General features: G+C 42.9%; 1 protein-coding gene across 5 annotated transcripts in view; it reads left to right on the top strand.

The window, feature by feature from the left end:
- The window catches only part of FMNL2 (formin like 2), a 296,180-nt gene that overhangs the window by 232,530 nt on the left and 45,018 nt on the right, over window positions 1–18,632 (top strand). For all 5 annotated transcript variants that reach the window (XM_053671653.1, XM_053671637.1, XM_053671647.1 and 2 more), the window contains 3 exons: window positions 210–318; window positions 3,625–3,701; window positions 5,373–5,466. In XM_053671653.1, the coding sequence (XP_053527628.1) occupies window positions 210–318; window positions 3,625–3,701; window positions 5,373–5,466 (280 nt within the window). The remainder of the gene's footprint in view (window positions 1–209; window positions 319–3,624; window positions 3,702–5,372; window positions 5,467–18,632) is intronic.

Raw genomic sequence — 18,632 nt, 5'->3', positions numbered from 1 at the left:
CGACAAGTGATAAACCAGTACACAGTTAATGTGCGTCTCACATACACAGGAGTAACTTTTTGGTAATGGGTTTATTGGTGGTGGTTTTGACCTGCAGTCCTCAAACAGGTGCAGGTGAAGGTGGAGAACGATGTCTGTTTTCTCCGTGCTTGTGCCCGTGCTAAGAGTGTAATCTATAGTTTTATAGAAGTTTCCCTTTTTATTTGTAGATACAATACTTTGCCAAGCAGAAGAACCTTGAAGAATTCAAGACTAGTCAGTAAGAAAGACGACGTCCACGTCTGTATCATGTGCTTACGTGCCATCATGAACTATCAGGTGGGCTTGTGTTTCTGACCCTTCAGAAGAACCTGCATTTGTCAGACTCTGATCTTGTTCTCTTTGGTTCCTTTGTATTATTTGTCTTTGAAGTAAATATGAGGATTTGTTGAGATTCTGTTGGAAAAGAAAGGTCTGGTTTGTTCAAATGCTCAAGATGTAATTCATTGCCCTCATGTTTTAATTAGCTTCAATAATGTCTCTAAAGGGAAGATGCTTGCCTCCTGCAGCGACACACCTGTCTAGATTACTCGGGAAATGCTTGTGACTAGGGACAACCAGTGGCTTGAGCCACTGGTTGTGGGCAGTACTGGGACAACTTCAGAACATTCAGAACGAATAGCCTCACATGATGGGTGGTCAGTGGTTCTCAAAGGGTCTTGTGGTGAACAGGCAAGAAGTCACACTTACTGGCTGCTGGACTTGGTGGGCCCTCGTATTTATAAGAAGCACCTGGAGGATTCTGTTTAAAAAATGCAGGTTCCTTCTTCAGGTGATTGTGATGTAGGTTATCTCCTCTCTGAGAAGCACTGGGAGAGAGCATTAGTGTGTGAGTTGGATTAATCCTAACAGCAAAGTGGAAGTTATAGTCTGGAATGTCTAGGGGGAACTGATGTGGTCAAAGGTATAATTAGATAGCAAACCAGGGTGAGAATTAGAAAAACATAATGCATGTATAAAAGTAGGGTTTGATTTTCATTTATAGGGAAGTTACAGGTGGACCCAAGAATACATGGAAAATAAATACCTATGTAGAGGGTCCGAAATTGAGTTCAAACACAACATAATCGCGCTGAATTGAACTTAAGAGGGGAAACACACATTTGTTCTTTTTTAGTCATTTAACATTTTTTTGCACATTGTCAGACTGTTCTAGGCACGGGAAATAAAGTGTTAAATAAATAAATACCCTAGGGAACATACTTTCTAGGAGGGAGACAAATGGTAAATAAATTGGGGAACCGTGTAGTGTTCTAGGTGATGATGATGAAATCGAAGCTAACATATAAGTACTTCCTACAGGTTTAGTGCTTTAAACCTGTTAATTAATGTACATCCTGTAACAGCCCTGTGAATTGGTGCTACTACCCTCCCCATTTTATTGATGAGAAAACAGAGAGACTAGACAGAGAAGTAATTTGCCCAGGATTATTTGGCTAATAGTGGTGGAGCAGATTTGAACCCATGAAGACTGGCTTCCAAGAACTAAGTGCTGTAGAAAAATAATCAGGGAATAGAAACAGGAAATGAGGAAAATGTGTTCTGTTTTAAATAAGTCGTCCAGGAAAGTGTTATCAAGAAGATAACATTTAGTGATAACTAAAGTCAGGGAACTGGGTAAAAGATATCATTGAAGGAAGACTCCAGGCCCAGAGGACAGTGGGAGCAAAGGCCTTGAGACAGAAATGAGTCCGATGTCCTCAAGGCACAGAAAAGAGGGCAGGCTAGCTGGATCAGAATGAGGAAGATGAAATCTGAAGCGGTCAGGGCTTCTTGATTGTGTAGGGCTGTAGAAGCCAGAGAAAGGACATTGGCATCAGTATGAGTGAAAGGCTATCGAAGGGATCTGAGGAAAAATGTGAGTTGATCTGACACTTGAATTTGTCATGCTCGCTCTGGTGTTGTGTTTGGGAGTAGCCTTGGGGGACAGAGACAGCAGGGCGTAGACCATTTAGGAGCTGTAGCTTGTAGCTTTAACTGAGGTGAGCGTTGTTGGCGGTGGGGACCAGGATTACAGGAGTAGAGATGACAAGAGGTGGCAAGATCCTGGTGTGATTTGGATGGCAAAGGCAGCAGCATTGGCTGTGTGGTGAGGGCGGCTCCGGGGCGTCTGCCCTGGCACCTGTTGGATGCAGTTGCTGTCCATGAAGATAGGAGGCTGCCGCACGAGCAGGTCTGGGGCACGTGACTAGGAGTTCTTTTGGAAGGATGTTCACTTTGAGATGTGCAAGGACATCAAATAGGGGCCTCAAATAGGTGTTTGGATCTGCCATCCGGAGTTCAAGGCAGAGGTCTGGCTGGACAAACAAATCTGGGAGTTAATAGATGGGATGTGAAGCCTGATAAGTGAGTGAGATCTACAGATCTCAGAGTACGCAGAGTACCCTTCTCAGGGTACGCAGAGAAGCCAAGAAGTTGCAGATAACCATGAGGTGTTAATGTTTAAATGTCAGAGTGATGCGGAAAAACTAGCTAGGGAGACTTAGAAGTAAGTAGGCAGCGGGGTAGGTGCCAAGGACAGGAAAGGTTTCTGAAAGAGCACGTTCACTGTGTCCAGTGATGCTGCTGTAAGTCATGTGAGATGAGTGAAGGTTGACCGTGGGCTCCAGCAACGGGTGGGGCATTGGTGATCTTGGCACGAGCAGTTTCCCTGGAGTGTCAGTGGTGATGTGTCTGAGTGGAGTGGCTTCAGGAGAGAATAGGAGGAGAGGAATGGGAGTCTGAGTGTTAAGAGTTTTACCGTAAGATGTGGCAGAGACACGAGGCAGTAGCTGGACGCTGGTCGGAGGGTCGAGATTTTTGGTGGTGCTTATTGTTACTTAGGGTAAGGTCATTTGCATCCTGTCTTCATGTTAATGGCGATGAATCAGAGAGGGAAAAATAACGATAGGGGAGGGAAGAATTGCTGGAGTATATACTCTTGAGTAGGTGAGAGGGAATGGGGTCGAGGGGTCAGGTGAAGGGCTTGGCATCAGATCGGAGCAGGGGAGAGCTTCTCTTTAGGAAGGTGTGAGGAGGTAATTGCGGGGGGGGGGGGGGGGGGGGGGGGGGTTTTTGTTTTTTTTTTTTTTGTAGGGGTGGGGGTTTCCCTGGGCTGAGGGTTGAGCTGTCTCATATAGAAGGATGAGGTAATATATGCCTCCGAACAGTGCGGGTTTTCCTCGGCTTTGGTCCTGCAGGCCGTCACACAGAGGAGGGACCGGTGCAGTGGTTATTCACAGCAGAGTCCCTCTGAAAGCTTAAAAAGATTCCAATGCCAGGGTCCTGTCTTTGAGCATCAATGTTTTGTTTTGTTTGCTCTTCTGGATGAGCAGCCAGGATTGAAAATCACTGGGCAGGAACTTTTTCACCATTTTAATGAAGAGAAACATGAAGTTCATTCATACGGAATGGAAATGGGGTCCCTTAATAGTAGCATCATCATTCCTGAAAAATTTCTGGGAAATATGTTTAGAGAGTGATGTACTGGAGACATAAATGTATTTATGATGGTAGAAATGATATTAGGTAGAAACGTCTTTTAATAAATATTGACACTCCCCTAAGTTGACTCCTAATGCTTTGTTTTTTGCACATTAATTACAGTATGGTTTCAACATGGTCATGTCTCACCCACACGCTGTCAACGAGATTGCACTGAGCTTGAACAACAAGAACCCAAGGTAAGCCTGAGTTGTAATGCACCAGTCTACATCTAACCAGGGAAATCAGAGGGCTAGGTAACACTTCCGTTAAGTATTCAGAAACTTTCAAGTGCAACTCTTTGAAATGAGATTGCTAGTAGATTCCTTGGCCATGTAGAACAGCTAAGTTACAGTCTTATATGTGGCAGAGCTGAGCAACTGACAACTCCAGCCGTTCATTCTTCTCCTTAAGCTTTCTTTCCTTTTGAGGCCTATTTCTTAGCATCCTTGCAAATGTAACAAAATTTGGTAGAGTATCCGGTTGCCAGGATGCCAGTACTGATATAGCTTAGATACACCAGGTATTGCCAGAATCTAACTAGAACGACAACCCCTTGTCCACACTTCACTTGGAGTATTTAGATATGTAGCTTTTGTTACCAAATACAAAAAGAAACACAAATAACAACCAAAAAAAACTTGTGTATACAGATTTCCCTTTATATTCACTTTCCTATAAAGACCATATATTGTTCACATCACAGATCACTTAGGGAAGCCTGTCTTTATTAGTTCATTTTAGTTATTCTAATGTGTTGTTTTACATTCTAGTGAGGCATTCTGCACTCGAAATGTGTTGTTCTCTTTTATCAGTACCTCTGTATAGAATTGTATGTCTGAAAACTGTTAATTCAAGTAAAGTAATCTGGTTATAAATTAGATCCTTTCAGATTGCGAATGCAGTGCAAACCATGAAGTCCTGTTTAGTCGTTGATATTATTGTTTCAAGCTTCCCCGGATTAAAACTTTTGCAGCTTTGTGGTTGCCTCCCTAGTTTACTGTAGTCATAAGTAGTTGAGCTTCTCTGCGTACCTGTCCTTCCTCACAGGGAGGTCACGATTCATTGTCCTAAAGATAATTGACATTGTGGTCATCAGATGGGTCTTTGTTTAGAGGCCAGGAATAGTCTGGAAAATGGTGAAATACTGAAATCATCTCATGGTGAAGAAACAGTGCAGTCCTTGACATTGTGTTAGAAAAATTTGGAATGTATCTCTGGGTTCTCCTCTAAAAATATTTCAGATGGAGTTTTATTTTTCTTTCTTGAGCCACAGAAAATATCCTTGTGTTCGTAGAGCTGAAACGCAGCCCCTTTCAGACCTCCTGTGGAGGAAGAAGAGAAAGGGTGGGAACTTGCACTGTCATGGGGGATTTTTGTGGCATCCTGTGCCAATTAGCAGATTTGAAATGTGGGGCATTAATTTCAGTTGATTTCGAACTTTCTTGGTAAATGTTATCTGACTCTAAAACCAGAGACAATGTTTAAACAGTGGTTTGTTTTCCTGAATATTTCCAAGTTTCCTTTTGCCTTTAGCTCACTGATAAAACCTTTTCAGCCATATTGTACTAAGGGATCTAATGATGGATCCCAGACTGATGGTCCCAGAATTAATTTTCACCAGTGAATAATTCATAACATAGCGAGTGGGAAGCAATGCCTCCATGTTTGCTGCCCTAGATGGATCACATGGTATAGAAGTAGGTAAATGTTTAGATATATAGCTTAGTGTATCCATATCTTAGTGAAAGTTTAAAAAATATACCTGGACAAATATTTTTTATCACACTGATCTTGGAATCAAGGAATGGCCGATTTCACCTTGTCACTTTCACTGATGTGTGGTTTTCCTTTTCTTCTTGTTTTGACAGAACAAAGGCCCTTGTGTTAGAATTGTTGGCAGCCGTCTGTCTTGTCAGAGGCGGGCATGAAATCATTTTATCAGCATTTGACAACTTTAAGGAGGTAGGACGCTCTTTAGTTTTAAAAACAATCTTCACACAAACATCTTGTATTTGGACGTCTTTGCACAAATGATTTAATCTTTATTCTTGGGTCTAAGTGGTATAATAGTTCACTTTCTAAGATGCCAGTGAGGGAGTTAGTCTAAATAGCTTGAATGGATGCATTAAACTTTCTTTGGTGTGTTATTTCCAAGAAAAGTTAAAAACTGTTTGCAGTACTCATTTTTCCTTGGAGAACCTGGGATAGCCAATTTGTACACAGGTTTTGTTAAATGTATGTGGTTTTTATTATGGGTGATACTCAAGCATCTACCATGTAAGTTCCATGAACTCTTTCCTCACAGTTATTTCCCTCAGATCATGTGTATTATCAACTACTTTGCTGGATACTGTGAAAAACTTATCCAATCCACACAGACACTGATTTTAGCAGTGAGTAATCTTAACCAGGTGATCCTGTTCTAGGAAAACAATAAACCAGTGGACACACATGGTTGAAAATGGAAACTAAATGACTACAAAACAAGAAATAGTCGCATATGAACAGTATGACACCGAGGGTTCTGGCCCAAAGTAGGAGACATCAAACCTGCAGGCACAGCCAGTTTCCCTGAGTGGCGGCGGCGGCGCTGCCGGGCCAGCAGCCGGGCCTGTGAGCCCCCCTAGAGTGCGCCCGGCGCCTGAGGCTCCTTTGAGTGAGACATGACGGAAGTAACTGAGGGGTCTTGGAGGTTACCTCGGACCCTCGGCCATGTTATGCCTTACTCTGGCAATCCCATTTGATTCCAGATGCTTCTGGATTAAGGCCAATGTGAGATTAAAATCTGGATCAGTGGGACTTCCAGACTCTCTCTCATCCTTCCTGAGGGCCTCTGGAGTAGAACCCAGCTAGAGTGTATTGAGGACCTACTGTATAGGCCGGGGACTGTGCCAGAAACACACGGGAAGGCATTGGGTTCCATAAGAACATCGGCAACGTGTTGTTGACCCGATATATAGTATCCGATCATTGGATTCTGTAAGAACGTGGTAAGACAAGTACTAATATCTCCTCTTATGGAAGAATAGACTAAAATTCCAGATATATTGTTTGCCAGAGTCATATAGCCAGGTGAGGGACAGAGCCGGGATCAGGATTTGGTGCTCCTTATTCTGAACCTCGTTTCAGGTGACATCGCGGCCCAGGTCTGTGTGAATCTCCTGAGGGAAAGCAAGACCCTGCCTCCCGTGAACATATCACATAGCGTATCTTTTTCATACTGGAAGCACTTACTACGCAGTTATCAGTGACTTGTTATAATATGAATTATATAACATGCATATGATTATGCTGTGGGTCAGATTATGTGCTGAAGATATAATTGCATAGAATCAGTGGTAATTAAAGTCAGTAATTCATAAGAGGAATGTTAATTGTGTTTTCTCTTAGGTAAAGCAGAACGTTCTTCTCATGCGTAATAGGCACACAAATGCTTGCAGAAATGAGTTTTGTCTATCTGGGGTTAACACTGTGTGTGGCTTAGGCATTTCGGGTGAGTGCAGTGTGTACTTAGTTAAAAAACCTCACTGGCTGGTCCTGATGAGAACGAATTAATTTTGACTTTGAATTTTTAGAGCTTTAACTAAAATCTTCCTCATTTCTGTAATTACTTATGAATAATAGTGGGTGTTTAAGTTCCGAGTCTCCTGAGGCAGACATTTGCATCTGGGAGAAGCACCTGCCACGTGGGAGAAGGGACGAGGACAGAGCTGGTTCTGTGTGTGCTGCCGGCCTGCACTGACCTTGGGCTGTGGGGCCCGTGTGGACAGACGGGCAGAGGGACAGTTCTCATGGCCGTGTGCATGAGGGCAGGGCAGGAGCGGGCCCCTGAGGAACTTCATTTCCGTGGATGCGTCCCAAGAGCATCGACCTGTTTACCTGTTCAGTCTTGGGGTGAAAAAGTGTTTTTGTATTGATCTTGTTTTGGGGGGGGAGGGGAATGCCGTTCACAGCCCAGAGTCTTTCAAATCCCTGTCTTTTTCTCTTTTTCTCTCATTTTTATATGAGTAGATCTTACTTTTCTTGAACATCACAATGTATTCTTTAATCTTTTAGCTAAAATGTCCTTGGAATCTTTTGGGTTTAGAGTGGTTTGGGAACCAGCTGTTCCCGATTAGGAAGAGTTGTCCTGTGATCTCAGATGCCTGTGCAAATAGGGTTTTGGTCAGTGAGTAATACCTAGTGAGCTGCCGCTGGCAGAGAGAGTACCATTCCAGGTACCAAGATACCAGGGAGTAGGGCCAAAGAGCAGCCTTTGCCCGAAAGAAGATTGTTTTTAAAGCCTTTTATTCCACTTAGTAAATTAAGATTCCATCCATCTCCTTGAGAAGGATGGAGGGGTAATCCCTGTTTTTGCAGCGGGGAGTAGGGGATGGTGGTGGGGGCGTTCCATGTTAGGCATCAGCATTTATTCGTTTTGCATAAAGTAGCGTGCGTTCGAGTGGCCGGACCCTCTGGGCTGTGGTCACTGGTGGAGCACAGCGGCGCACACTGCTGTTACGTGGCCCCAGCTGCTGAAAGAAAAAGACCATGGATCTTGTACACGTAGCAGGATCCCTCTTGCCCATTTCTTCAGCGGATAAACCTGTTCTGTCTTATTTGATCACTACTCCTTAATTCAGATGTAAATTGAAGAAAGGTATCTTTTTACCTCTTGAGAGATTTTTGTCTATGATTACATAATTCTCATATTTCAGTTAATACTCAGAACCCCAGCAACTTTGGTTTTCTTATACTTTTTTTCTTTTTGCAAAGAATCTTGCTGTACATCTTATATCTGAAGTACATGTTTGAGGAAAATAGAGAGCATTTCCAATGTAATGGTATCTGATGGTGGTAAGAACATTAAACCAAGGACTTACTTTCCGTGGGTGTAGAGGTTGGGACCTAAGACTGAGTAAGCACCTCAATGTATATGATGATAAATGAGTTCCAATTACATAAATTCAGATGGCAAACTTGTACCAGCCATGGTTTGTGATATAACTGACAATGTGAGTGTAGTAGTGAGCAGATGAAAACTAAACTTTAAGTCAACCATGATTCTCCTTGAATTCTATTGCCTTAAAATATTTCTCCCCCAGCACTGGCCAGTGGCTCAGTTAGTTGGAGCATTAGTCCCACACACCAAAATGTCGTGGGTTTGATTCCCAGTCAGGGCACATGCCTGGGTTGTGGGTTCAGTGCCCCAGTTGGGGTGCATATGGGAGACAACTGATTGATGTTTCTCATATCAATGTCTGTCTCTCCCCCCCTTCCTCTCCCTCTAAAAATCAATAAACATATCCTTGGGATTGAGGATTTAGAAGTTGTTTTTTCAAGTGAAATTAATGCATCTGGTTTTGGTGTTGAAACATGTCTTTATGAACATTTATGGTCCCGGGACGAGGATAAGGGTGAGAACAAGGAGTCGTGTTTTGTCTTATTGGCTAACTTAGCCATGTGGAAGGACATCTTACCATCTTCCCTTAAATTGATACTTTTTTAGTTGCATGGCAATTCAATATTTTTGAGCATTTGGTCTACCAGACCGAAGAAAAAGCAATTTGGAAACAAAGGTCATTCTTCTGGTGTTTGCATTAGTTCAGGGTCTGGTTTGTAAGAAGCAAAAACAGACTCTACCATGCAGAGGAAAGGGTTGACTAGGAGGTTGTCGAGAAGTGCACAGAGTGCAAAAGGAGCCTCGAGAGACAAGCCTGGAAAATGGAAAGGTGCTCCGAAAATATGGCTCGACTCCCATGCTGTGCCCTTGCAGCCTAACCACCATAAACCGTATTTGGGGATCTGGTCATACTTCTTCTCCTCTCTCAAATAGCATGGACCATAGCTAGCAATGTGCTGGGTCATAAAACTATACTTATGGTTAAGGACACCAGCTAGCCCCACTAGAGGGTCGGTCATAAACACTGTAGTTAATGTAGTTTCCCTAGGAAGCTTCTACCTAGACCTGATCTCCTCAATTTTTCTCGGTCTTCCTACTTTTTTCCATTATGTTCTTTGATATATCTGAAGTTGCCTTTACAAGTCTCCAAAGCCAGCAAAAAAAAAAAAAAAAAGCTCCCATTTGAAATCAAAGGGGAAAAGTACCGAGGCCCCTGTAGACTTGGCAACAGAATAGCCTCCTATGACAGCAATAAAACCCTCCGAGAGCTTTGAGCTACCAGCTCCCCCGGGCGGCTGCTGGGAGGTGCACCTGGAACTCATCAGGATTCCAGATCGATCATAACTGTGTTCTCATCTGCTTCCAACATGACAGCATCTGGCTTTAACAAATCAGTCTGAGGCCTGAGTTGGGTTGTTAAAGGCCCAACTCCTTCCCACATTTGACCTTCCAGTACAGATAGATGGAGCCTTGTGAATGAGTCACTCAAGGCCACCAGCTCTCTTGTGCGGGACACTCTTGGCAGTCTCCATTATTTTCCCTCTTGCTAGAAAGCTTCCTAAGAAAGCTGATGTGGTTTAGCTCCTGGGCATCTGAAAGCACTTGTGCTACACATTATTAAGTTGATTTAAGAAAGCCTGTCGAGTTTTATTTACAGTGGACCAAATTGGGCAGGAAGGGGAGCAGACATTTTGGTGTCCTTCCAGCATCCCTCCAAGTTGATTCCCATCTAATCCAACGTCTTGAACGTTTGCGGGTGTAAGATTATAAATCCAGCACAAGACTGTCCGATAATTCCTTCAGTGGTAAAATTTTTAATATGGAGAGAAGGGTACTTTTTTTTTTTTGGTCTCATTGAACTATGAACAGTGTATCAAACCTCAGACTGTGGGAGCTACAGTTCCAGAGCCTGTGTGTATTTCACCGTATCAGACCAGAATTAGATTAAACTGATTCACTGAGACTCTGCTCTAGCCAGTCCCTCTTCCCTTAGGATCAGGAAGCAAAGTCACAGGAATGATTTTCTGGACTGTTTATTAACTGCTGCTGTTACTGGTTGTACATAATAAATGAACCCAAACTTAGTTGTATTCGGCTCACAGATTCTGTGGGTCAGGAGGTCAGGCCGGGCAGGGATGGTTGTCCTATTCCAACATGCCGAGGGCCTCATCAGTGGGGATCTGATTGACGAGAGGCAGGGCTTCATTCAAAGGCTGCCCCACTCCTCTGTCTCGTTTCTGGGCTGTGATGACTCAAGAGCTCAGTGGAGCCTGTCAACCATGGGGCCTCCACGTAGAACTCCGTGTGGCTGGAGCTTCTCAGAGCTGAGAGCTGGCTTCCCAGAAGGTGTGAACAGGGAAGAGCATCAGGAGAGCAGGCATTTAGAGGGACAGAGGTCGCAACATGCCTTCTGAACTGGTCTCAGAAGTCGTTGCTGTCACTTCTGCTGCATTCTATTGCTTTAAGTGAACCACTAAGGTCAACCCATATGTAAAGGGGAAGGTAATGACCTCACTTCTTAATGGTGGAGTGTAAGGGTAGGAGAGACTACTGTGGTTATTTTTGGGGCAACACAATTCACCTCAGTAACTTTTAGAGAAACACCAATGTATCTCCAGTTGTTCCTCTGTTTTCTTTCTCATCTTAACCCAATACTTGGTTTCTTCTCAGGACCATCAGTTTTATAAACTTTTTCATTGGAGGTAGAAAGAAATGGTTCCTACTTCCTTTGAGCCAGTGTACTATGGACAAACTATTTCGAGAGCTTTTCTAGAGAAGAAAGCTATGTACATAGGATTCTGGAGCCTCTGGCAATGAACTAGTTACTTCTTTAGCAACTGTGTCTTTATTGTCTAGTTAGGAAGTTGTGAAGCATGAGCCAAGACCAGCCATTCATTTGGAAAAGCAGCTTGGGTGGCCTATAAGTTGGGTGGGGTAGAGTCTCTGGAGATCTCCAAGGTGGGTCAAACAGTGCTAGCCAGGTTGTGGACTCTTAGATACCTCTACAGTCTGTGGGCCCTGATGGAGGAGGGCCCAGAAAAGGGACACTAGCCTCCGCTTGCCTTGATGCCAGACACCTCAGCCTCCCCTGCATGCTACTGGTGCCCCTCAAGCCACTACCCCATCCTCAGAGCCCAGAGGGAGTGAGTCTGAGTAGGTAACGATGTGTGGGTTCTTTAAGAGGAACTACTTGGGGCTCCAGAAGTTTCTTCCACCAACTCAATCCCTGCTCTGCAGGTTTTTGCAGCCAGAAGTTTTGGGGGTTTATCTTCCTGGCACTGGAACCCTGGGCTGGGGTGGGGGTGGGGCTTGGACTCCACGCTCCCAGGATGTCCATCCCGAGTTTTTATCCACCACATGTGGGTGAGGGACCAGCCTGTTCCACATCTTCTCCCCTCCTACTAGTCTGGATGGATGAGGTTTCTTTACTTCCATAGTTGTCAAACTTCCACTGAACTCAATATCTGCTGATCCTGAGTCATGGTGGTTCCGTTTTGTAGTTGTAGTTTTGTTGTGGTTGTGCGAAGAGGCGAGCCATGTCTGCTTACACTGCCGTCTTAACCGGGAGTCTTCGTGATGTCATTTTATGCAGAGAAGGTGGCAGCTCAGTAAAGCTTCACGAACTTTAGTTTACTTGAATCTGCAGTCTTAAAGGGAGCAGGATATGGGAAGAGAAAAGGTGTGCTAGGAATTTAGGGGCGGTTCAGGAAAAAAACCTCACTGCTTATTCCAGAGTCTTCATATTGCTGTGTAGCCTAAGGGTAGCAGAGAGCAGCAGGAGAAATGTGTTCCCGTGTTCTCCAGGCATTGACTGTTTAAATAGGCTCTCTTGGTGGGTAAAGAAATGACCGTTACATTTTGCTCCCGAAGTCAGTTGGCAGTGAGCTCACCGTGAGGTCACTTTGACAGAGGAGGGTGCGGTCAGGGTCTGAGACTTGTTTCAGAAATTTTGCCATTCATAGTTCTCATTCCTTGGGCCTTTTCTTTCACTGCCAGTCAGTTGGCTCCCTCAGCTGCTGTATTCATTCACTTCTACCATCCCCAGGACATTCCTTTGATGTGGGCCAGGGGGAGCTTAAAAATAAGAAAAGAAAGGGAAGAGGAAGTGCAAGAGGACAGTGGTAGCCAGGACAGATGAGATTCTTGTGGTAACTGGCAAACGTTTGTAGAGATGCCTTGCTTTTCAACCTGACTTTAATTAGACCCTCCCTTTTCTCCACAAGTCTAAGTGCATTTTTTTACAACAGGGAGCCTAGTTTTTTCTATTTATTCACTGCAGCCACTTAAAAAAAAAAAACCAGGGTGTTGCTTCCTCGTTATTTTTACTCATGTAAAAATGCCATTTCTAAAACCTTTGCCAACTGTAAGACAGTTGGCGTATGTGTCCTTATTTCATATTTTGGGAAGATGGCAATGAAAGACATCGAGAAAAAGTGAGTGCTGTGTGTTGCTTTAAGACCACTTGGAATCTGAAACAGGCTGGCACAGGTCCCTAAACACGGAACTGTCTTTTGGGAAGTGTTTCCCTGCAAATGAGATGCCGTTACGGTTGTAGGGTGCATGAGGGCAGTGGTGTGAAGTGCATGCTGTGTGTTGCGACGGAACTGGAGTCAGAACTTCTACAGCTTTGGCGGTATCATCACCAGCTCCCAAAACCGTTAGAATGGCAGTTCTCGGTTCCCAGTCAGGACTCGGCGGCCATTCTGGAATTTATTCCTGCAGAGCAGTGTTGAAGGTCTCTTTTCGGGTCACCTAGGGTTCTTTTTCCTGTGCAGAAGAACTGCTTCCCTGTTCTCTTTCTCTCCCTCACTCCTTCCTGACTTGAATAGTAAGGATCTTTTTTAAAAGTCAGTATCTTGGGATGTAAGTATACTTTAGTGTTCTTAATTTGTTCATTTTTAAGTAAAAATAGAAATCATTGTTTGAAAATGTCAAATAATTATGGACATAGGTTATTTTAGTGGTCATTAAGTCCAGACCCGGGCTTTACGAATCATCTGGTTAAGTAAGCTTCTAGGTTTAAATAGAGCTGTTAAAATGGGAAAATGTTTATGCTAGCTATGTTAACTAGGAAGAAAACAAAGTAAGTCACATATGTGTCATGTATACATACGTGTATGTGAATATATGTTATATGTGTATGTTTTGAGTAACAGCATAAAGGTGTACTTCTGCATAGTAACAAGCCCCAAAGGAAGACAGATAAAAGGGTTTGAAGCGGCGGAGTTGCTTCTATTTTGTGTGTCTGTTTATTTCTGTTGCGTGTAGTGTTTGGGGAGTAACATCATGCCTCACATGGCTAAACGTCCCTGTTGTGCGGGGTTAGATTTTTTCTTCTAGTAGCATTCCATATGACAAGCTTCCTCTTGTCTTTTTCTAAAGATGCTCAGTTATCTTTGTGTAACATGTCTCCAAAAATAAAGGTGCTGATCATTACTACCTTTTCTCCAGAACTAATTAACACAGTCAAAATTCTTTAGAACTTCTAAGGAGTGGTTGGGAAAGTACATTTCTTTCCCAACGTACTGCTCTAAGATCAGGTGAGTTTGACAGAAAATAAAAGGTATGATTTTTTGCCCCCCAAAGTCTGTTTCTTCTTGAGAAAGACAGGACTGACTTTAATAGGTATTTACTTAAGGACCAAATGTCTGCTAAGCTTAACAATTGGAAGACAGTAACTCAAAATTTAAGAATTGTGCTTATGTTTATGCTTTTATTCCCTACCATAATTTAAACTAAAGTTTTAGGTGTTATTGCCAATGAATGTGCTTCTTGAGCTTGATTTCCTGTTTGAGTCAGGTTCAGATTTCATTTGAATTTTAAGTCCTTATAAAACATAAGCACATTTTTATTTATTTGGGCTTTGTAGTCAGTACATAAGGGTTTGCTTGTTTGGTTTATTTTAAACTAAGAAACAGTCATCTTCAGAAAGAAAACGTGAGCAGAGTTCATGAATCTGTTTTACTTTAGGTTGTAAACAATAGCCAGTGAAGTTGTTATGGCATGTGTATAGAAAAGGCTTATGCATACATAGAAACAGTGAGGGTACCGTTACTGCTTGCTGAGTGTCCGTAGGGTAGTGTATATTACTTCAGTTCTGAGATCTACCCTGGGAAGTTGGGGTGAGGAGAGAGAAATTCAGAGCAAAGAGGCCTGCTGACATACATTGGTCAATGGCAACCCTGGGATTTTTACACAGATCCATCTACCTTCAAGCCTCATAGTCTGTCTTATATAACACATTATCTCACACCAAACACTTTCTACACATGTTCATACACTCCTTCAGTTTTCTGCCAAAAAGTAGAGCAATTGGAACAGTTGTAGATTGGGTCCATTATTGGAGTGTTTGAAATTACTAGTAAAATTCAGGATAAAGTATGCTGTTTTTTAGGGCTGAAAGAGAAAGGATAGGTCTTGACCAACATTATAAAAGAAGGAAGAGACTTGATTTGGTTGGTGGAGGGAATTCTGGGGACAGAAGAAGAGATTGGCATGAAATCTGTCTCGGAACAGATAAGTCAGAATAAATGTGGGGCTGACGAGGAAAAACATCTGACTAGGACCCACGTTCAGAATAAAGCATGGCCGGCGGCAGGCGTGATGAAGCTGCTGAGAAAGTAGCAGTGGGGAGAGTTGAAACCTGTGATGGAACAGCCTCAACTAGAAAATAAAAGTAGGAGGGAAGCCCTGTCAGGGTAACTCAGTTGGTTACAGCATTGTCCCCAAAAGCCAAGGTTGTGGGTTCGACGCCCAGTCAGGACACAGAAAGAATTAACTAGTGAATGTATAAATAAGTGGAACAACGAGTCGATGTCTCTCTCTCTAAGAGGGGAAAGAAAAAGGCAAAGGGAGGTAACTAGTAAAGTACTTCTCAGTGTATAAAGCACCTTTATATCTATTCCATTTGATTCTGCGGAAGTCTAAGGTAGACACTTTATGTAAGTATAGTACCTTTATGCTCCGCATAAAATATGTTAGAGGAAAGAGTTGTTGGAGTTTAGAAGATAGCTATTTCAAGTCTGAAATGACTGGGCCCTGGACCAAGTTTGTAGCCATGATGATGGATGTGAATTCACAAACTTAAAGAAAAGTCAGAAAGAATTGGAACAATCCACTGAATACGGGGACTGACATGAGAGGAGAATGAGAATCGATTCGATTAGTGTACATTTCATTAGAAGGCACAGCCATGGTGAGCAAATATGGGAGTTTTCTCAGTTGAATGAAGTAAGCGTTGTTTTTATTAAATTCATATTTTTTAGTGATGGTGAAGTACCTAACAACAGATTTTTAGTTCTGAATACCTGAATGAGCAAACAGGCTTAAACAGAGGTGTGTGTGGGGTGTGTGTGTGTGTAATCCAAATAGAAAAGGGGATTTTAACTAAGAAGTTACAGGGTGCCAGTCTAGAAGGAGAGCAAGGAGGCCAGGCTAGAATGTGCTAGAAGGATGCTTAGAAGAGACCAGCACAGAACACAAAGGGAAGTCAAGAGGGTGAAAGGATGCCAGCAGGGTCTGCTGTCTTGTGGTGCAAGTTCTGCTTCAGGTGGTGAGTTAGTCAAATGGTCTCTACATCTATTCCAAGTCTACAGTTTGATGTTGCTGTATAAAATTTTGTTTATACATGCCTCTGTGCATGCCATGTTTTAGACATATGCATTCAGATAGTTACATCTGAAAAGAGTTAAGTGCTTCTTTGACTGCAGATACAAAAACCAGGTACCTATATAATAGAATGATAGGTACAAAAATTTATAAACAAGGACAAAAAGTAATGTATCCAAGGCTAGTTAGTTGGTAGGGTAGTAACAAGTTTAAAATGATAATATATCACTGTGATTTTAGACTACATAGTGACTTTAGTTCCCAGTTCCATTTTATAACTGTCCAGAAATGGCTGTATCATCTCTAAACCCAAGTGTCATTTTAAAGATCTGCAGTGCGCCAAAGGAGCGTGCTGCTTCCACTGCCGGAAAGTGCTGGGCACACCGTTGGGACCTGCCACTTCCTGTGAAAGAGGGCCTGAGCAGTGATTGAAAGGGCTTCCTGTGAAGGTGTCCCTGGGTTGGGCAGCATTTGGAAGACTGAGTTACCGAGTCGTTATTTAGGTTGTTCACTTCCCGGCTCCTCCATCAGACCCACAGCCCAGCCCCCGGTTTGCTCACTGCAGTTCAACACCCTTCTTTCTCCCTTCGCCACGCTCCAGCCCGGCTCTGTGGTTCTCTGTCTCAGTCTGCCACAGATGTACCGTCATACTTAGTTTTCACTCACAACAGTTGCTGGAAGTACCAGGAGGAGAAAATGGCTCAGCAGTTCCCAGTTAGGGTCCAACAGTCACCGTCGGTCACCCTTCATCATACCGTTGAGCCCTGACAGAACTTTCCCCCGCAGCTCTGCGTCACTGGAGGGTGGAAATGGCCAATCATGGTAACATGAGCTATGGCTCTGCTTTGTCTCAGCAGTTTGGTTTTGGCTGTGGAAAACGAGGGCCCAGTTCCCACCAGTAGATATATGAGCAGCATTTGTGGTCCCCCAGATTTACTGGTACACCACTAAGAACAACACTGAATTTTTCATTTTGAAGTATTTTCCAGGGATAGGTATAAAACTAGGAGACAGTGTATTCTGTGTGGTAGGTGTCAGGGATGTGTTTAGTCCACTGGTAAAAGATAATCATCTTTGTGTCGTTTGTGTGTTTGTTCTTGGTCGTTTGACAGTAAGGGGTCAGGCATTCCAGGGTATGTCCGTTTACTTGGGTGAATTCAGTGAGTCTGATTCTTCCTGAATTTTGAGAAACATATGTACTGTTGACCACATGGGAGAAAACTGTTTCTGTATTTCTCTCATATTTTTGCTTGGGGCCTAACATTCACTTAGCTTTAAGAAATGAATATCTAGCCTCATAATGAGCTTCCCTGTGACCGAGATGGGCACATCCCGGAGACAGCCAGAGAGCAGTTAGGGCCTGCTGCTTTCCAAGCTGGTTAATGCCAGGGATTGTCCGTGGTCTTGTTACACGTAAGAATGGAAGGGAGGTCTTTTTTTTCCTACCCTGTAAATGGTTAGAGGTCTCCTTTCTGTGTAGGGACGCCCGGTCCGGCTCTGAATGGCGTGACTTCGTCTTGGTGGAGAGACGGTGGAGGTGGTTGGTCTTTATATGGCATGCTGGACTCCCCAAAGATCTCGCAAGAAATTTTACTAGTGGAAATCCATTTATTTGCTTCTCAGGTCTTGGGTTTTAAGAATCTGTCATCTTTGTAAAATAAAAAGGTGATTAATCTAGTAGTTCTCAAACCTTTGACCTCAGGACCCCTTTTTACACTCTCGAAAGTTACTGAGGACCACCCCCCAACAAAGATTTTGTTTATACGGGTTATGTATTGCTATTTACCATATTAGAAATTAAAGCAAAATTTCGATAAGCTTATTTTGTTAACAATAACATAATAAACTTATTGCATGTTAATGTTAACTGTTTCTATAAAATTATCTGTTTTCTGAAACTAAAAATAAAAAAATCAGTGAGAATAGTACCCATAGTCATCTGGGGCTGGCATAATAAAACACCATGTCCTGGATGGTTGAAGTAATGGAAGTTTTTTTTCGGGTGTGGAGGCTGGTGGTTGGGTTCTCTTCTTGGCCTTCTCACTGTGCTCACATGGCCTTCCCTTTGCATGTGTGTATGGAGATCCCTCATTCTCTTCTTTTTCTTTTTTGTTGAATTTATTGGAGTGACATTGGTTAATAAAAGTATATAGGTTTCAGGGGCCCTCTTTCTCTTCTTAGAAGGCCACCAATCTGATTAGATAAGAACCCAACCCTTACAGACCTCTTCATACAATTTATGAAGAATTGTATTGTGGAGCTGTATTCTGTATAATTTAATGAAGGTCATCTTTTTTTTAAGGGAGCTATAAAAATGCAGTTCTCATTTAAGGTGTGGTGTGTCAACAAGTTAGCCTCAGGGGATGGCATAGCCTTTTGCTTCTACATCAGAATTCCTTAGTTCACACAGGAAAATATGTGCACAGAAAGTAGAACAGTCATCTGGATGCTTCATGCGCTTGGTGCCAAACATCTGGATATTTGGAAACATCTGGAAAAGTGACTGGTGTTTTCAAAGGGTGTTTAACATTATGTGGATGAAACCTCTGGCTCATACTCAGATAACCACTCCAAGACTGATATAAATATTTTATTCATTTATGAGGAAGGAGGGTTGAATTGTAAATTGTAGAACACA

Source organism: Artibeus jamaicensis, unplaced genomic scaffold, assembly GCF_021234435.1.
Source record: "Artibeus jamaicensis isolate MK-2021 breed Jamaican fruit bat unplaced genomic scaffold, CSHL_Jam_final contig_1832, whole genome shotgun sequence".
Taxonomy (NCBI): Eukaryota; Metazoa; Chordata; class Mammalia; order Chiroptera; family Phyllostomidae; genus Artibeus; species Artibeus jamaicensis.
Note: the sequence above shows the minus strand (reverse complement) of the source record. Positions and strands in the feature narration are given on the sequence as shown.